Source organism: Apodemus sylvaticus, chromosome 22, assembly GCF_947179515.1.
Source record: "Apodemus sylvaticus chromosome 22, mApoSyl1.1, whole genome shotgun sequence".
NCBI lineage: Eukaryota > Metazoa > Chordata > Mammalia > Rodentia > Muridae > Apodemus > Apodemus sylvaticus.
The window spans coordinates 34,247,659-34,265,180 of NC_067493.1; the positions used below are offsets into that span (position 1 = coordinate 34,247,659).

At 51.6% G+C, this 17,522-nt stretch overlaps 1 protein-coding gene across 9 annotated transcripts in view; it reads right to left on the reverse strand.

The window, feature by feature from the left end:
• The window catches only part of Mlxipl (MLX interacting protein like), a 50,061-nt gene that overhangs the window by 21,727 nt on the left and 10,812 nt on the right, over nucleotides 1-17,522 (reverse strand). For 2 of the 9 annotated variants that reach the window (XM_052168436.1, XM_052168435.1), the window contains exons 1-2: nucleotides 11,616-12,489; nucleotides 4,695-4,801 (exon numbers count right to left, since the gene is read on the reverse strand). In XM_052168436.1, coding sequence (XP_052024396.1) covers nucleotides 4,695-4,801; nucleotides 11,616-11,908 — 400 coding nt within the window. In that variant the 5' untranslated portion in view covers nucleotides 11,909-12,489. Of the gene's footprint in view, nucleotides 1-4,694; nucleotides 4,802-11,615; nucleotides 12,493-17,522 lie in introns of those variants that run through there. The other 7 variants (XM_052168440.1, XM_052168439.1, XM_052168441.1 and 4 more) reach the window with 6 other exon arrangements.

Consider the following 17,522-nt stretch of genomic DNA (forward strand, 5'->3'; position numbering starts at 1 on the left):
TTAAGATATAGTCTCAGTAGGTTACACAGGCTGGCTTTGAACTTGAGACCCTTCTTCAGCCTGAGGAGGCTGGGGTCTAGACCATCACACCAGGCTTTGCTCTAAGATAAGAACGATGAGCAGTCCCAGCCTCCCCCTTTCCCCAGATCCATGGAGCCGTGTAAGCGATACGTGCACAGACACGCCCAAGAACTAAGGATCACCTTGGCTCCTCCCAGGGCAGTGGTGGCGCACACCTTTAATCCCAGCACTCTGGGAGGCAGAGGCAGGCGGTCTACAGAGTGAGTTCCAGGATAGCCAGGGATACACAAAGAAACCCTGTCTCGAAAAACCAAAATCAAAAAAAAAAAAAAAAAAAAAAAAGAACTAAGGATCAAAAGAAAAACTTAGAACTTAGAAAAGCCTGACACTGTGGTGCACGCCTTTAACGCCAGCACTTGGGAAGAAAGGCAGGCCCACCTCTGTGAGTTTGGGGCCAGCCTGGTCTACATAGTAAGTTTCAGGGCAGTTAAGGATACATAGTGAGACCTGTCTCAAAAGACGAGGAGGAGAAAAAGCTAAGCTCACAGAAGGCCGTGCATGGTGGTGATGGTGGTGATGGTGGTGATGGCCTCACTGTATGCTGTCACTCGGGAGGTAGAGAAAGATCAGGAGTTCAAAGTCACCCTTGGTTACATACTGAACTCAGGTCTTACCTGGGCTATATGAACCCTGTTTTAGGGCTGGAGAGATGGCTCAGGAGTTAAGAGCACTGACTGCTCTTCGGAAGGTCCTGAGTTCAAATCCCAGCAACCACATGGTGGCTCACAACCATCTGTGATGGGATCTGATGCCCTCTTCTGGTGTGTCTGAGGACAGCTACAGTGTACTTATATGTGATAAATAAATGAATCTTAGAGAGAGAGAGAGAGAGAGAGAGAGAGAGAGAGAGAATGAAACCCTGTTTTGAAAGAAAGGGAGGAAGGAAGAGCGGGAGGAGCCGGGGAGATGGCGCCATCAGCACGGTCTCTGGAAGCATCAGGACCTTACACTCAATTCCCACAATTTATGTTTAAAATAAAGCTGGGCGCATGTTTGGCACCCCAGGAAATCCCCGAGAGTCACGTCCCTGGCTGGCAAGCCTAACTTACTTAGTTCTGGGGTAACTAAGGAGACAAAATAAGAGCCAGGGTTGACGTTTTTCCTTTATGTATCCATATACACCTGCATGCATATACGCAGAAAGAAATGGGGGTGGGAGAGAGGGATAAAGGGGGCTCAGAGGGGTGGGAAGGGAACCAAGGAAAGGAAAAGAAAGATAACATCTGCAGAGCCAGAAGTCTATGTGTGACCCTCTAGCTTCAGGATGAAAAGATACCTTCAAGGTCCGGGGGAGAAGCCACCCCACCCCACCCCACCCATCCCACCCCACCCATCCCACCCCCACCCCACCCTAGCTTTCCGGTGGAGTGGGCTGGTCCGATGCTGCTTGTATTCTAATGCTGACACTGATTCCTCACAACCTGATTGCCCCACGGATGAGAGTCCGCATAGGCCCAAATGGTGCTGTGAGACCTTCCCCCAAGGGATTTCTGATTGGTGAATAAAGATGCTGACAGCCAATAGCCGGACAGAAGAGACATAGGCTCTTTTATGGTTCCTGGGCCTGGGGTGGGGGAAACAGTCAGAGGAGAACCATGAGGAGAGGAGGGAGAGGGAGAGATTGAAGCCACCGTGGGTGAGACGAGTCACGAAGACATGGCCCTGAGGGCCGGCCAACTGTAGTTCAGAGCAGCCCAGCAGTTGAGTAATAACTCGGGGTTATCAATAGAACAGTAAAGCACTAATAGCACAGAGGGTAGGTAAGTGCCCAGCTCTAGTGCTGAGTACAGCTTATTGTAAATATAAAGGTTGTGTGTGTCCTTTATCCAGAAACTAAATGGCCAAAGGCAGGGTAGAAACCTTGGATTAGGATTAAAAATTTCTACAACATCCCAGCTTCCTAATTTGCCTAGAGCCTGTCAGATAACTTCTCAAAGACCCAGAGAAGCCATGCAAAAGGGCAGGGAGTTCTTGCGTGCCTCCCTGGGGGGCTTCGGGGGCAGGTGCTCTCTGGTTGAGCCACACCCCCACTGGCTGTGCGTCCTTCACTGGGGGATGCTGGGTAAGTGGCATATGCTGTACAGCTGAACAGCAGGATAGTCCAGGCTGGCCCAGAACCTGCTACACAGCAGGAGGGATGAAGGCTGCCACCCTGCCCTGCTTCCCAAGTCTGACGCTGCCCTGTCAGGTGTTGGCAAGCTGCCCTGGCCGCTCCCAAGGCTTCTGTGATCGCCATAGGATCTCACTATGTAGACCTGGCTGGTCGGACACTCACTGACTCAGCTGACAAAGCTAGCCTCAGAGTCACAGAGATCCTCCCGCCTCCACCTGCCTGTAGACTCTGGCATCACACCTAGAATCTTGTCCCATCATTCAGGAAACCTCAGCTTAGTGCTAGGCTAGGCTCTCTGTGGTGGTTTGAATAGATATGGCCGCCACAGAGTGTTTGTGTGCTTGGATGCTTGGCCCATAGGGAGGGGTAATATTAGAGGTGTGGCCTTGCTGGAGGAGGCCTTATTAGAGGAAGTGTGTCACCGTGGGGGCGGGCTTTGAGTCTCCCATGCTCAAGTTGTACCCAGTGTGATCCAGTCTCTTCCTGCTGCCTGTAGATTAAGATGGAGAACTTTTCACCTCTTCCTCCAGCACCATGCCCGCCAGGATGCTGCCATGCCCGCCTGGATGCTGCCGTGCCCACCTGGATGCTGCCGTGCCCGCCTGGATGCTGCCGTGCCCGCCCGGATGCTGCCATGCCTACCTGGATGCTGCCGTGCCTGCCTGGATGCTGCCGTGCCCGCCCGGATGCTGCCATGCCTGCCTGGATGCTGCCATGCCTGCCCGGATGCTGCCGTGCCCGCCCGGATGCTGCCGTGCCCGCCCGGATGCTGCCGTGCCCGCCCGGATGCTGCCGTGCCCGCCCGGATGCTGCCATGCCTGCCTGGATGCTGCCGTGCCTGCCTGGATGCTGCCGTGCCTGCCCGGATGCTGCCGTGCCTGCCTGGATGCTGCTGTGCCCGCCTGGATGCTGCTGTACTTCCCACCACGAGGACAACGGACTAAACCTCTAAAACTGTAAGCCAGCCTCAATGAAATGGTTTTCCTTTATAAGAGCTGCCCTGGGGCTACAGAGATGGCTCAGTGGTTAAGGGCATTAGCTGCTCTTCCAGAGGATTCAGGTTCAATTCCCAGCACCCACATGGCAGCTCAAAGCTGTTCGTAACGCCAGCTCCACGGGAATCTGACATCCTCATACATATATGAGGGGCAGACACCAAAGCACATACAATAAAAATAATTTAAAAAAGTGCTGCCTTAGTCATGGTGACTTTTCACAGCAATAAAAACCCTAAGATACGCACTTATATCTGTTTTTACCACACCAGCCGTGAGAAGTTAGGAATATAGGCTTCACTGGACAGACAGGGAAGTAGACTCAAAGAGATTGGGCGACTTGCTTGACGTCACACAGCTAGTAAGATGCAGAGACGGGGAGCCCATCTGAGCAACTCTAAGCTGAGCATCTTTTCCAACATGGCTTTCTGGACTTTATCTGCCTAAATCCCAACAGGTCCCTATAGGGTGTTCATTGAAAGACTGATGGTGTTGGGTAGTGGTGGTGCAGGCTTTTAATTCCAGCGCTTGGGAGGCAGAGAGAGGCGGTTCTCTGAGTCCGAGGCCAGCTTGGGCTATGGAGGAGAGCTCTGTATATCCAGGGTTATACAGAGAAAGTCTGATGGTGGACTGGAGAGATGGCTCAGCGGTTAAGAGCACTGACTGCTCTTGTGAAGGTCCTGAGTTCAAATCCCAGCAGCCACATGGTGGCTCACAACCATCTGTAATGGGATCCGATGCCCTCTTCTGGTGTGTCTGAAGGCAGCTACAGTGTACTTACATATAATAATAAATAAGTCTTAAAATAAAATACCCAACAACAACAACAAAAAAGAAAGTCTGATGGCGATCCATGCAGAATTTTCCTCACTTACTAAATGTTGCAATTGGATGAGCATGGTGTGTAAATGCTCCCACACCCTTTCGATGGTACTGGGGTTGGGTCCGAGAGACTTGGATATGCTAGGTAAGTGTGGTATTACTGTTGATCCACGCCCAGCATCTGCCACTCCTTGGGGGATTCTAGGCAGACACTTTTCCACTGGATGATCTCCCCCGGCCCCGACTCTGGGACTCCAGACAGGTGCTCTCCTACTGAGTAACGCCCAGCCCCATACTTGGGGACTCTGGGCAGGTGTTCTACCCCTGAGCCACATTTCTGGCCCGAACTGACTTCTTTTTTCCCAGAGCATTCCAAGCAGATGACTCAATGGAAAAACTGCTGAAGGATTCTTGACCCGGCACCCATGGCACGGCCTTCAAGAGCTTTCAAGGTACCCTCCGTAGCATCTCTTGCCTCGCAGTGGATGGTGACCTTTGGCACAGACTCCTCAAGACCCTCTGAGGCCAGAAGCTGTTCGAGGGTCCTTGAATAGCTTGCTCTCCCCATCCCCCACGAGGCTGGCACTGTGCGCTCTGCAGACGCCGGCTCTGGGTTCCACGGGTGCCACCCTCTGGCTAGAAAGAGCCCTCCCGAACCCAAGGGACCCACGGCACCCACTCACACTGAATGTACCAGGCTCTCCAGATGGCGTTGTTCAGCCGGATTTTGTCCCGGCATAGCAACTTGAGGCCTTTGAAGTTCTTCCACTTGGGAGACACCAGCTTGCCGCTGTTAGAACAGGAGAGGAAAGACTATCAGGATGGGGCAGGAAAAGAGGAGGCAGGAGGATTTCGGCCATAGCCTGCCATGAGGGCCGCAATTTCTCTGGAGTCCTCAAATCCTGTCTAATTATCTAACATGCCTGAAATCCCCACCCTGAAGCCAAACCTTATAAATAGTCATCTGCACCACACCCTATGTTCATGGGCTGTCTCCTCCCATCCAAAGGCAGGTACTTGTTATCAACTGTTCAGATTAACACTGTCTATTGGCCTTAAAGGTAAGAGAGTTTACATCCAGTATGTTGTATGTGTGTGTGTGTGTGTGTGTGTGTATAGAAGAGGAAAGAATTTCTCTCATTTTTTTAAGATGTATTTATTTTTGTGTGCACTGCTATCTTTGCCTGTCTGTGTATCTGTGTGTCCGATCCCCTGGAACTGGAGTTCCGGACAGTTATGAGCCGCCATGTGGGTGCTGGGAACTCTCAGCCAGTGTCCTTCCTTCCGCTGAGCCATCTGCCAAGCCCGAGAGTTTCTATAGGTAGCCCAGGATGGCCTGGACTTAGAAATCATATCATCTCGTGGTCAGAGAGACTCTAGAGACCCTACTCCATCCTCTGAGCAGGGAGTGGGTGCAGGGGGAGGGTGAGATGGGTTCCTCAGTGCTGTAGACACTGATAAAGCTCCTGAACAACCTCTCAGCCATGAACCCACAGCAACTCTACACTCACTGGATAACAACTACAAAAGCAAGCACGAGGGCCAGCTAGAGGGCTTAGCAGGTAAGGGTGCTTGCTGCCAAGCCTAATGACCTGAGTTTGATCGCCAGGACCCACATGGTTGAAGGCTATAGAGCCCACCAATTGTTCTCTGGCCACCACACCAGGGCATGGACTGCAACCCTGCACATGCACTCAACACATGCACACACACACATGCACACAACACACATCACACACACACTCACAATAAATAAATGTTGTTTTAAAATGTAAGACATTTTAAAGTGGTGGTGGTACATGCCTTTAATCCCAGCACTCAGGAGGCAGAAGCAGGCAGATCTCTTGAATTTGAGACCGGCCTGGTCTACAGCATGAGTTCCAGGACAGCCAGGTCTATACAAAGACTGCCCTCACCCTAAGTAAGACATGAATGTAACAGAGAATTATGAAGAGAAAGAGATGAGCTTGTGTGGGAGAAGACAAGAGTGTAATCTACATGCATAAAAATGCTATAATGAAACACAATCTTGTATAATTAACATACGCTAATAAAAAGACTTTGAAATATCCGAGAAATCCTTCTGCCTGATCATTTTCTATTCTTCAGTTACAGAAGGTGTTTATCACCACGCAGGGCCCTCACATCTTTTTTCTTTTGTCTTTGAGAGAGAATTTTCTTTAATTTTTTAAAATGTTTATTTTATGTATATGAGTGCTCTGTCTGCATGTACACCTATGTGCCAGAAGAGGGCATCAGGTCCCATCACAGATGGTCGTGAGCCACCTTGTGGTTGCTGGGAATTGAACTCAGGACCTCTGGAGGAACAGCCAGTGTTCTTAACCACTGAGCCATCTCTCTATCCCAACAGAGCGTTTTTATGTCGTCTTAAGAATGAGTCTTCAGTGTGCAATCTTGGGCTCAATATGTAGCCAAGGCTGGCCTTGAGCCTCCCCCATCCTCCTGCCTCTGCCTCCAGAATGCTGAGATTAGAGGTGTGCACTACCACTACTACCACGCCCAGTTTCTCACACCCAACACTTACACCTTTTAAATTTTATTTGTTTGTTTGCTTGTTTGAGTCAGGGTTTCTTTTGCCCTGTCCTGGAACTCACTCTGGAGACCAAGCTGGCTCTTACACCTTTTTTTTGTTTTTGTTTTTAAATAAAAGGTTTTGTTTATTTTTATTTTATGTTCATGAGTGCCTGTCTGAGCCACATGAATGCCTGGTGACCACAAGCAACAAAAGCATTGGATCCCCTGGAACCGAAGTTACTGATCACTGCGACCCACCATGTGGGTTGGGAACCAAACCTGGGTCCTCTGCAAGAGCAGTGAGTGCTCTTAATCAACCCAAACCACGTCTCTAGCTCCAAACATTCATTTCTTAAAGGTAGGATGAAGTGATCTATCTCCCTGAGGGCACAGAGCGAAAGAGATACTTCCAAAAGGGACACGGTAAGACTTAGAGCATCTTGCTGTATATCTCTGGCTGTTTTGGCACTCATTATGTAGACCAGGCTGGCCTTGAACTCAACTCTGTAGACCAGGCTGGCCTTGAACTCAGAGATCTGTCTGCCTCTGCTTCCTGAGTGCTGAGATTAAAGACCTGTGCCATTGCCTCCTGGCTATAAATAGAATCTTACCCTTCACCTTAACCCAGGGGTCCACCAAGTCAGGGGTTATGCAGAAGCAATGGCTTCAACTCTCTAAGTTGCTCTGAAAACAGACCAAGTTATCACTCCTTGGAAGTTGGCCCAAGAGGCCAAGATGAAGATGATCAAGGTCTTGGACACCTTCCTGTCTCCTCTGTAGTCCTTCTGATCTTCCTTCCTCATGGTCTATAAACCAATCTTGCCTCCAAATCACTCTGACCTATCTTTCCTCTCCTCGCACCAGCAGAGACCTTCAAAGGTTTAGCCGTTCAGAAAGCCAGGCTGGGGTTGGGAGTGTGCCTCTGCCAACAGAGCACTTTGTAGAGTCCCCCAGGGAGGGGGTTGGGGGCGTGGCTCAGTGGTACTGCCTAGAATCCCCAATGAGGGGCTGGGGGCGTGGCTCAGTGGTACTGCCTAGAATCCTCCAATGAGGGGCTGGGGGCGTGGCTCAGCGGTACTGCCTAGAATCCCCCAATGAGGGGCTGGGGGCGTGGCTCAGTGGTACTGCCTAGAATCCCCCAATGAGGGGCTGGGGGCATGGCTCAGTGGTAGAGCCCCTACCTGGAATCCCCCAGGGAGGGGCTGTGGGTGTGGCTTAGCCTTAGAGCCCCTACCTAGAATCCCCCAGTGAGGGGGCTGGGGGCGTGGCTCAGTGATAAAGCCCCTGCCTAGAGTCCTGCAGAGAGGGGCTGGGGGCGTGGCTCAGCGGTAGAGCCCCTGCCTAGAATCCCCCAGGGAGGGGCTGGGGGCGTGGCTCAGTGGCAGCTTTCCCAGGAATTGGACAAGACCAGATTCCATCCTCAGCACTGTATATAGACACACACACACACACACACACACACACACAGGAAGGTCTGCTCTCCTGGTAGCGTGAGGGGTGCGTAGGTGAGCATCAGACCCCTCCTCTTCCTGGACTACCTCGAGTGCATGGCTCATTGGCTCTCCTCTCCTTTCTGGTCTCCAAGCTCCAGTATTTGCTTTGAGCTAATGGTGGCTGCCAGGGTGTGGGACGTGGGGTTGGGCAGGGGCTGCCACCTCAGGAGACAACAGGCTTCATTACCCAAATAGGCCACCCTAACCCTGATGGCTGGCCCCCTACCTCATAGCTAGATAAATACCATCTGTCCAAGAAGGAAACACGATTGGGTGGGGACAGTAATCCTTCCTGGGACAGCTCTGTTTTGTGGTATAGGGTGAATGGGCGTCACTCCTAAGCTGTGACCCCTGTCGGTATCCCAGCAACCCTTAGGTTCTGTTCCCCCGGGGTCCTACCCCAGCCTTCTGCCTCCTCCAGCCCCCTCAGAGGGTTGGTAGCCTAGGAGAGGGGAAGCGAGCCAGGGACAACATCACGTCAAGAGGAAAAGATCCGGTTGAATGCATGTGACGGCAAGAGTCTGCTTTGGTGCAAAAAGTCTAAGACCAAGGTTCAAACGCTGTGTGCAATGGGGTAAACCAGAAAACTTCAGCAGTGGAAGAGAGGGAGGATGGGAGAGGCTTACGCTTGTCCAGACCAGAGGACAAGCTCAAATATGGTTCTTCAGACGGCATCTGCCTTGGTTTTTGAGACAGAGTCTCTCATTGGCCTGAAACTCACCAACCCAGTAAGCTAAGCTGGGTAGCGGGCGGGCTACAGGCAGCCTTTGCCAGCTTGTTTGTTTTAATGTGGGGGTGGGAGGGGCTAGCTCTGTAGCCCAGGCTGGTCTGGATCCTCATCCTCCTGCCTCAGCCTACAGACTGCTGGCACGACCGGCCTGTGCCACCACTCCCTAGACAAGTGTCTTTCTTCTTGGACGGTTTACAGCTGTCCGCCCTGGGGCTTCCACCCACAGAGCCAGGGAACACGGTGTGCCAGGAGAGCTCCTTGGCAGGGGTGAGGCGCCCAGGCGTCTGCAGGCTGTCTGCAAGCTGTCCTTCTCCCTGCCTAACTGACCAGTTCCGCCCACCACCAGACCCCCTGCCTGGCCCCCCCACCCCCACCTTTCTAGCTGCTCCCTCTGAAATCCCCTTTGCTTCCGGGAAGCCCTATTCACAGAGGTCCTAGGGACGTCGTCTTCTAGTCTGAGCTTGGATTCGTTCGTTTATTTATTTGAGGCAGGATCCCATATCATCTCAGGCTGGCTTCAAACCTTAAATTTTGCCGCAATGGAGGATAACCTTGACCCTCCTGACCCTCCGTCCTCAGCCTGAGTTCTGGGATTTCAGGCAGGTTCAACCCCACAGGGTTTGTGAGCCTGGGAGTGGGGTGTTTGCTTTTGTTTTTATTTTCCTATATCACTGGGAGGGATGCTCGTGCGCAGCACGTGGAGGTCAGAGTTCAGACCACTCTGTGGACTCAATTCTCTGCAGCTACTTTGATGTGGGTTCTGGGATTCGAACTCAGGTCACCAGTCCAGGCACTAAGCACTCTCACTGGCACAACCTCTCCCAGCCCACGTAGTAGGTTTTTTCCTTCACCAAGGGGTGCAAAACCAAACACTCCTGTGTACTAGGCTATACTCATCCTTGGGTATCTTCAGAAACCCACTCAAGAGAATTTAATAGCCGGGCGGTGGTGGCGCATGCCTGTAATCCCAGCATTCTTGGAACAGGGGCAGGAGGATTTCTGAGTTCGAGGCCAGCCTGGTCTGCAGGGTGAGTTCCAGGACAGCCAGGGCTATACAGAGAAACCCTGTCTCGAAAAAAGCCAACCCCCCCCCCAAAAAAAAAAACGAGAGAGAGAGAGAGAGAGAGAGAGAGAGAGAGAGAGAGAGAGAGAGAGAGAGAGAGAGAGAGAGTTTAATAGTCTGGCTCTTTGGCGGGTGGGGCACACAGAGCTAGCTTGAGTTAGCTCCTAGCTGGAGATCCTAGTCTCAGAAGGGAGCAGCCGCGTAGGGACTGCCCTCTGTCCCTCCACGTGCTCTTCCCCTGAAACCTGAGTGGGAGTGGTCAGGAAGTGGGAGCCCCTTTGGGGGGACATGGGAACCCTAGCCTTCTTGTGGCTCCTGCCTGTAATTCCAGCACTTGGGAGGCCAGAGCAGAATTCCAGGCTAGCTTAGACTCCAGTGCGAGACTCACTGAGAGAGAGTGAGGGCTATCCCCCTCTCCTCTGTGTAACCCCAGTCATCGGAAGTCTTTGATAACTGAAGCACTGCCCCAGTGGGAGCGGCTTCGGCTGTTCTGAGACCTTAGATGGCCCCTTCCCAGGCGGTCTCATGATGTCCAAGGGCGGGGGAGGGGGAGCGGGACAGGGAATTTGAACTTTCCACATCGGTCTCAGCGCCCTCAACTATCAGGTTGCAACATGACCTGGGCTTGAGGCCAGAACTTGTGGGCCAAGGTTACTCTGCCTCCAGCCAATGGGGTCGCGTGGCTCTGCCGCCACGAGGTGGACCACGCTCTTCCGCAATTCCCACCCCAGCTCCAGGTCCCCTGTGGGGCTGCAGGTGCGGGTCTACAGCCAGCGGTTCTACGAAAGGGAGGAGGAGGCTCGCTGAAGAAGCGTGGTATTTACAGAGAGGAAAGATCAAGGCCTGCCGATCCCCCTTTCCTCTCCTACTGTTTTCGGTTGATAATTTATCCTCCTTCCTCAGCTCCCGGGAACTTTGCTCCAGGGCACTGGGCCAAGACCCCAGTTCGCGCCCTCCCCTGGGACACGTAGGTGGGGCTGGAGCTGGAGCTGGGTGCGGCCCCCGAGTTCTCAGCCTGTAGCTGCGGGGTTCCTGGCTGCGATTCAGACTCTTAAGAGATACCGGGTTGGGGAGACCAGGCTTTCCCTGCCCGACCCAGGGTGGACTGCAGCACCCCCTGCTGGCTCTGGGCAGCTGCTGGGCGCCGTCTTCCCGCCAACCCTGACATAGCGTTCTAAATCAGGCATGGTGGCTCATGCCTGTAATCCCGGTATTTGGGAGGCTGAGAAGGCTGAGATAGGAGACCAGCCTGGGCTACCTAGCTCCATGCCAGCCTGAACGTTAGAGCGAGACTCTGGCTCACCAAACTAAATCAAACCAAATAAGTGGTGTCCGGACAATCGGGAAGCGAGCAAGATATTGTTTCCATGTAAGTTGTCACTGGCTATGAGGGCGACCACGGGACAACTGCAGTGTGCAGGGAAACCAGTGGGACTTTGCAGGGACTGCTGGGGATGAACGAAACAGTCCAGGCAACACACGGATGGAGTGGGGGAGTGAACGGGGTGGTTTATAGTCTGAGGAGTGTGAAAACCATCCGGCATCTAAGGGCAAAAGCAGAGGCCAACTGTACGAGGCTCTGCAGAGGTGGAGGGACAGGACAGTGGCGACACATGCAATGATGGGACATAAATGATTCATGAGGGTCCGTGGGCCGGCTCAGGACCCGGCGAGGGAGATAATGCCTACTAAGTTGTATCCAGAGTCCCCATAGCAGTTTGGGACCCAGTGCGCGGTCCCACCACGGAAAAGCTGGGACTCAGGCTCCCCGGTCCGCCCTCACCTGTAAGCCAGGCTCAAGCACTCGAAGAGGCGGGTGAGTGTCGGATCGATGCTGCGCGGCCCGAAGTCGGCGAGCCCCACGGGCCCCTCCTGGTCGCGTCGCCGGGTCAGCGAGTCGCTGTGCGGCGAGGACACCATGAAGTGTCCGCTGTGGATGACCTGTGATCGATGCAGGCCACCCGCGCTGCGCCGGGGACTCGGATCCTCCAAGTCCGTATCCGAGTCCGAATCCGGGCTGGGGACGACCCGGGGGACCTGCAAGTTCACGGATAGATCCGCCAGCGCGCGCGCCATGGCCACTTTCGTCGCCAACTCCCGGGCACTCTGGAGAGCAGTTTGAGAACCGAACCTCGCCAGCTGAGCCTCATTACCATGGCCACACCCCTGCCCTCCTGATAGGCCCTTGTGGTGGGCGTGGTCTTAATTGCAAGGTGCTGTTTAAATTAGCATAATCAGTGAGCGTGGTGTGAAACCACTGGTCCTGGAGCTTTGGCTGTGCTTCCCCTTTCTATCTGTTGCGAGCACTTTTTAGTCTCTCCTTTTCAGGTTTCAGAAAGTCTGGCTGGGGCTGAGGCTGCCACTCAGTTGGTGCAGTGTTTGCTTAGCATGCACGAAGCCTTGGGGTCGATCCTCCGTACCACAGAAACTTAGCTTGGGGGCGATTCTGTAAGTGCAACCCTCAGGAGGTGGAGACAAAAATGATCAGACAAGATGGCTAGCTAGTAAAAAGTGTTTGCCGCCAGGCTCGAGGACACGAGTTTGAGCCCCAGGATTCACATATTGGAAGAAAATACTTGATTTTTAAAACTTGACCTCTGAGCTCCATATGTATTCCTAAACACATAAACACTAGACAGACAGTGTTTAGACAGATATAGACAGACAGACAGACAGACAGATAGATAATCAAAAATTCAGGGTCACTCTCTGCTTCATAGTGAGTTCAGTAAATCGCTCACCTGCCCTCTTCACTTTCCCAGGGTCCTGTGCAGTTGACCCCCAATGCTAGCTTGCACCCAGGTGCTCTTATGATTGTCCCATTCCTGTTCAGCAAAGTTCAGAACGGGACACTGAGAGGTCACCCTCTCTAGATCACCTCCCCTGTCCCCTCTCCTAACCTTAACCCAACTTCTTTCTGTTCCTGCTTTTCTTTCTTTCTTCCTATCTTCCTTCCTTCCTTTCTTCCTTTCTTCCTTCCTTCCTTCCTTCCTTTCTTTCTTTCTTTCTTTCTTTCTTTCTTTCTTTCTTTCTTTCTTTCTTTCTTTCCTTTCTTTCTTCCTTCCTTCCTTCCTTCCTTCCTCTTTCTTTCTTTCTTTCTTTCTTTCTTTCTTTCTTTCTTTCTTTCTTTCGTTGTTTTCCTAGATAGGGTTTCTCTGTGTGCTCCAGGCTGTCCTTGAACTCACTCTGTAGACCAGGCTGGCTCCCAACTCAGAGATCTGTCTGCATCTGACTCCTGAGTCTGGAAATAAATCCACGTCCCCCCACCCCCACCCCAGCCCCTGCACCTTGCAGCTTCCTGCGTTTGAAAAGCCAGACACTAGGCTGGGCAGTCACACCAGACACCCAACTGAACAGGTAGAAGTCCTTTCTGAGGCCCCAGCTAAGGATGGCTCAGTGGTAGAATGTTTATTTAACCTCAGCAAAGTCCCGGGTTCAATCCCCAGCAGTGTACAAACAAACAAACAAACTTTTGTCTAAGACACACAACACCAGAATGACAATATAGCCAGCTATCTAAAAGTCTGATTTGGATGTGGGTTGAAAAATTGCTTTGAGGGCCCCCTGGCTTCCCCAGCAGTGCCCCCCAAGTGTCTTGTCCCCAGTGGAAAGGTTAGCTATGTCTGAGTCGGGTGGAAGGAGCGTGGGCAACTTTACATCATCACACCCCGCAATGTTGCTCTTCAAGCAGGCAACTTGAATGCATCTCCATTCTGTTTCCCAAGCCCTGAGAAACCCTCTGATGACCTCAGCAATATCTAGAAAGATAAGCTTGTCTATAAAACTCCCAGCACTATGGAAGCAGAGACAAAAAGACCATAAAATTTAAATTCTAGTCTCCATGGAAAGTTCCATATCTCTGGGTGGCGGTGGTGGTGCATGCCTTTAATCTCAGTGCTCCAGAGGCAGGGGCAGGCAGATCTCTGAGTTCGAGGCCAGCCTGGTCTACAGTGTGAGTTCCAAGACAGCCGAGGCTATGCAAAGAGAAACCCTGTCTTGTAAAACAAACAAAGGAACACACACACACACACACACAAACTAAACCAAACCAACCAAAAAAAAAAAAATCACCACCACTAACATCCCACCCCACCACCACCACCAAAAGGAAGTAGTTTCCAGCCTCAGGCTTGGTCCGTAGTTTAGTTGGTAGAGAATGTGCCCAGCCATTGGAAAGTCGTGGGTTCCATCCCCAGCACTGCATATACCAGGTGTGGCATGGTATGTCTGTAATCTCAGCAGTGGAAAGATAGGGACAGAGGATCAGAGTCCAAAGTCATGTTTGACTACATAGCAAGTTTGAGGCTAGCCTGGGCTACATAGTGAGACACGCCCCTCCACCTCATCTCTCCAAAATAAAATAATGGCCTGTGAGATGGCTCAGTGGGTAAAGGTGCCTACTGCCAAGCCTGATGACCAGTCCTTGGAACCCACATGGTGGAGGAAAAGAGCCTACTCTCACAAGTTGTTGCCCGACCTTCACCCACGCACACTGTTGGCACATGTTCTCTCTCTCTCTCTCTCTCTCTCTCTCTCTCTCTTTCTCTCTTGCTCCCTCTCTTTCTCTTTCTCACACAAAGGAATGAATAAAAAAAAGTGTAAAACAAAGTCAAAATAAAAACCTCAAAATAAAACAAACGAGAGCTTACAGATGCAAGAATGCCCCAATCTTTTGATTCTGTCCTCGGTGGCAATGCGGGACATGACATGATGCCCCTTCCAGGTGGCATGGTGTCAGCAGCCTGGTTTACCTCCCATTCCCTTTCTGGCTTGCCCTCTAGTACCCGATGCCCAGAGTTCATGGCCTCTTAAATAAATAAATAGGGTTCAGGATCCACAGAGATTGCACGATGAGATCTCTACTGGGCATGGAGACCAACTTTTCCCCTGGGATCCTTCCTGACACCCCTTTCTGGGTGCCTCTCGAGGTTCCTCACTGAAATGCTATCCCCTTCTAGTTCTGGAGTTCTGATCACGGTCGGATTTTCTTCAGTCTGAAACTCACAGAGGGTGCAAGGCCTCTATCGCCCACTAGATGGCACACTCCTAGGCAGAACGATGAATCTGTGCTGCTCTACAGTCCAACTTCCTCTCAATGTGGCCAGTGGCCAGATGTGGTGATTCGCACCCTCAATCCCAGCACTGGGGAAGGCAGAGGCAGGAGGATCTCTGCAAGTTCAAGGCCAGCCTGATCTACACAGTGAGCTCCAGCAGGACAGCCAGGACTACATAGTAAGAACCTGTTTCTAAACCAAACCAACCAACCAAACAACCAAACAAATACAACCAAGCCAATGTATATTTGCTGAATAGATGAGTTTATATCAAATTTATCTGCTAGCTATGCGGGTCCAGCCATTCACCTACTGTTCACCTATCTATCCACCCACCCATCCACCCATCCATTCATACACCTATCTATCTACCCACCCATCCACGCATCCATCCACCCATCTTTCCATCCATCTATCCACCCACCCACCCACCCATCTACCCATCCACCCACCCATCCATCCATCCATCCATCCATCTATGCATCCATCCACCCATTTATCCATCCATCCATCCATTTATCCACCCACCCACCCATCCATCCATCCATTCATCCACCCATCCATCCACCCATCCATCTATCCATCCATCCACCTACCCATCCATCCATTCACCCATTCATCCTTCCATCCATCTATCCACCCACCCATCCATCTATCCACCCACCACCCATCCATCATCTACCCACCCATCCACCCATCCATCATCTACCCACCCACCCATCCATCCATCCATCCACCCATGCAGCCACCCATCCACCCATCCATTCATCCATCCACCCATGTAGCCACCCATCCACCCATCCATCCATCCACCCATCCATCCATCCATCCACCACCCATCCACCCATCCATCCATCCACCCATCCATCCACCACCCATCCACCCATCCATCCATCCACCACTCATCCATCCACCCATCCATCCATCCATCCATCCACCCATGCAGCCACCCATCCATCCACCCATGCAGCCACCCATCCATCCATCCACCCATCCATCCATCCATCCACCACCCATCCACCCATCCATCCATCCATCCATCCACCACCCATCCACCCATCCATCCATCCACCACCCATCCACCCATCCATCCATCCACCACCCATCCATCCACCCATCCATCCACCCACCCACCCACCCATCCACCCATCCACCCATCCATCCATCCCTTCTCTGCCCATCATGTATTTATCTCTCATGGGTACCCATCATCTATCTATCCACCCACCAGTCCATTTATCATCTGTTTATCCAAGTATTCACCCACCGTCCACCCATCTGTCTGTCGCCCATATAGTGTCCATCTATCTGATCTGTTGCCGTTTCAGCTATTCATCTGTTCATCCGAGTATCTACTCATCATCCCATTATCTACCAATCCTTCTATCTATTGGCCCATCTAACTATCTGCAGATGCCTCCATCTACCGGTCTGATCCATCTGCCTACCCCATATATCCATCCACCTATTATTCATCTGTTCCTCAACTGATCAATCTCTCCACCGCCTATGCATCCCATCAACTGTATCTAAGTTACTTTTCCCGTTGCTGTAATAAAATACTCCAGCAAAAGTAAATGAAGGGAGAAAGTGTTTACTCTGGCGCACAGTTCAAAGGCACCTTGGGTCATGGAGGAGAGGTCACAGCGGCAGCAGCGTGAAGCATCTGGTCACACACTCCATCAGGAAGCAGGAAACGTGGAAGCTGCTGCCTCTCAGCAACCTTCCTCCTTCTACACAGCCTAGGATCCCGGCTAGGGAATGGAGCCGCCCACAGTGGAGGGTCTTCCTACCTCAGTGAACAAAATCAAAAGAATCCCATTCTGGACATGTCCACAGTCTCATCTCAAAACAAAAGCCCCCCCCCTCTCCTTTTGAGGCTGGGTCTTACTGTGTGGTTGTGACTGACCTGGAACTCACTATACAGACCATCTTGGTCTCGAACTCACAGAGCTCTGCCCGCCTCTGCCTCCTGAGTGTTGGGATTAAAGGCGCACACCACCCCTGGCCTCATCCCCCCAATTCTTATCTTATCCCACGGTTCTGTCATCCAACCATCTGTCTATAAATACATCGACCTATCTGTCATCTTTCTACCTATCAGTCTACAATCATGGAGGGAGAGAATGAAATACATTTTATTGCAGCCGTCTCAGTGCTAAGAATCCACGTTTGGAGTGTGCCTAAACATGCTGACTGACCACTGTCAAGCAGCAACTCTAAAAAGTACCAGAGATGGAGATGCATGTCTGCAGTCCAGGGCACTGAAACAAGAGGATCAGAAGTCCTAGGCCAGCCTGGACTACAGGATCAGACCCTGTCTCGATCAACAACAACAAAAAATTCAGGAAAAATAATTATCTAGCACATTGTTGTACAATAATTATCTAGCACATTGTTGTACACAAGCCATAGAATTTTTAAAAATTTTTTAATTAATTAATTAATTAATTTTTGATATAGGGTTTCTCTGTATAGCCCTAGATGTCCTGGAACTCACTATGTAGATCAGGCTGGCTTTGAACTCAAAACTCTACCTGCCTCTGCCTCCCAAGTCTGGGATTAAAGATGTGTGCCACCACTGCCCAGCCATAGAATTTGAAACTAAATTAACAACAGACAACAAGATGGCTCAG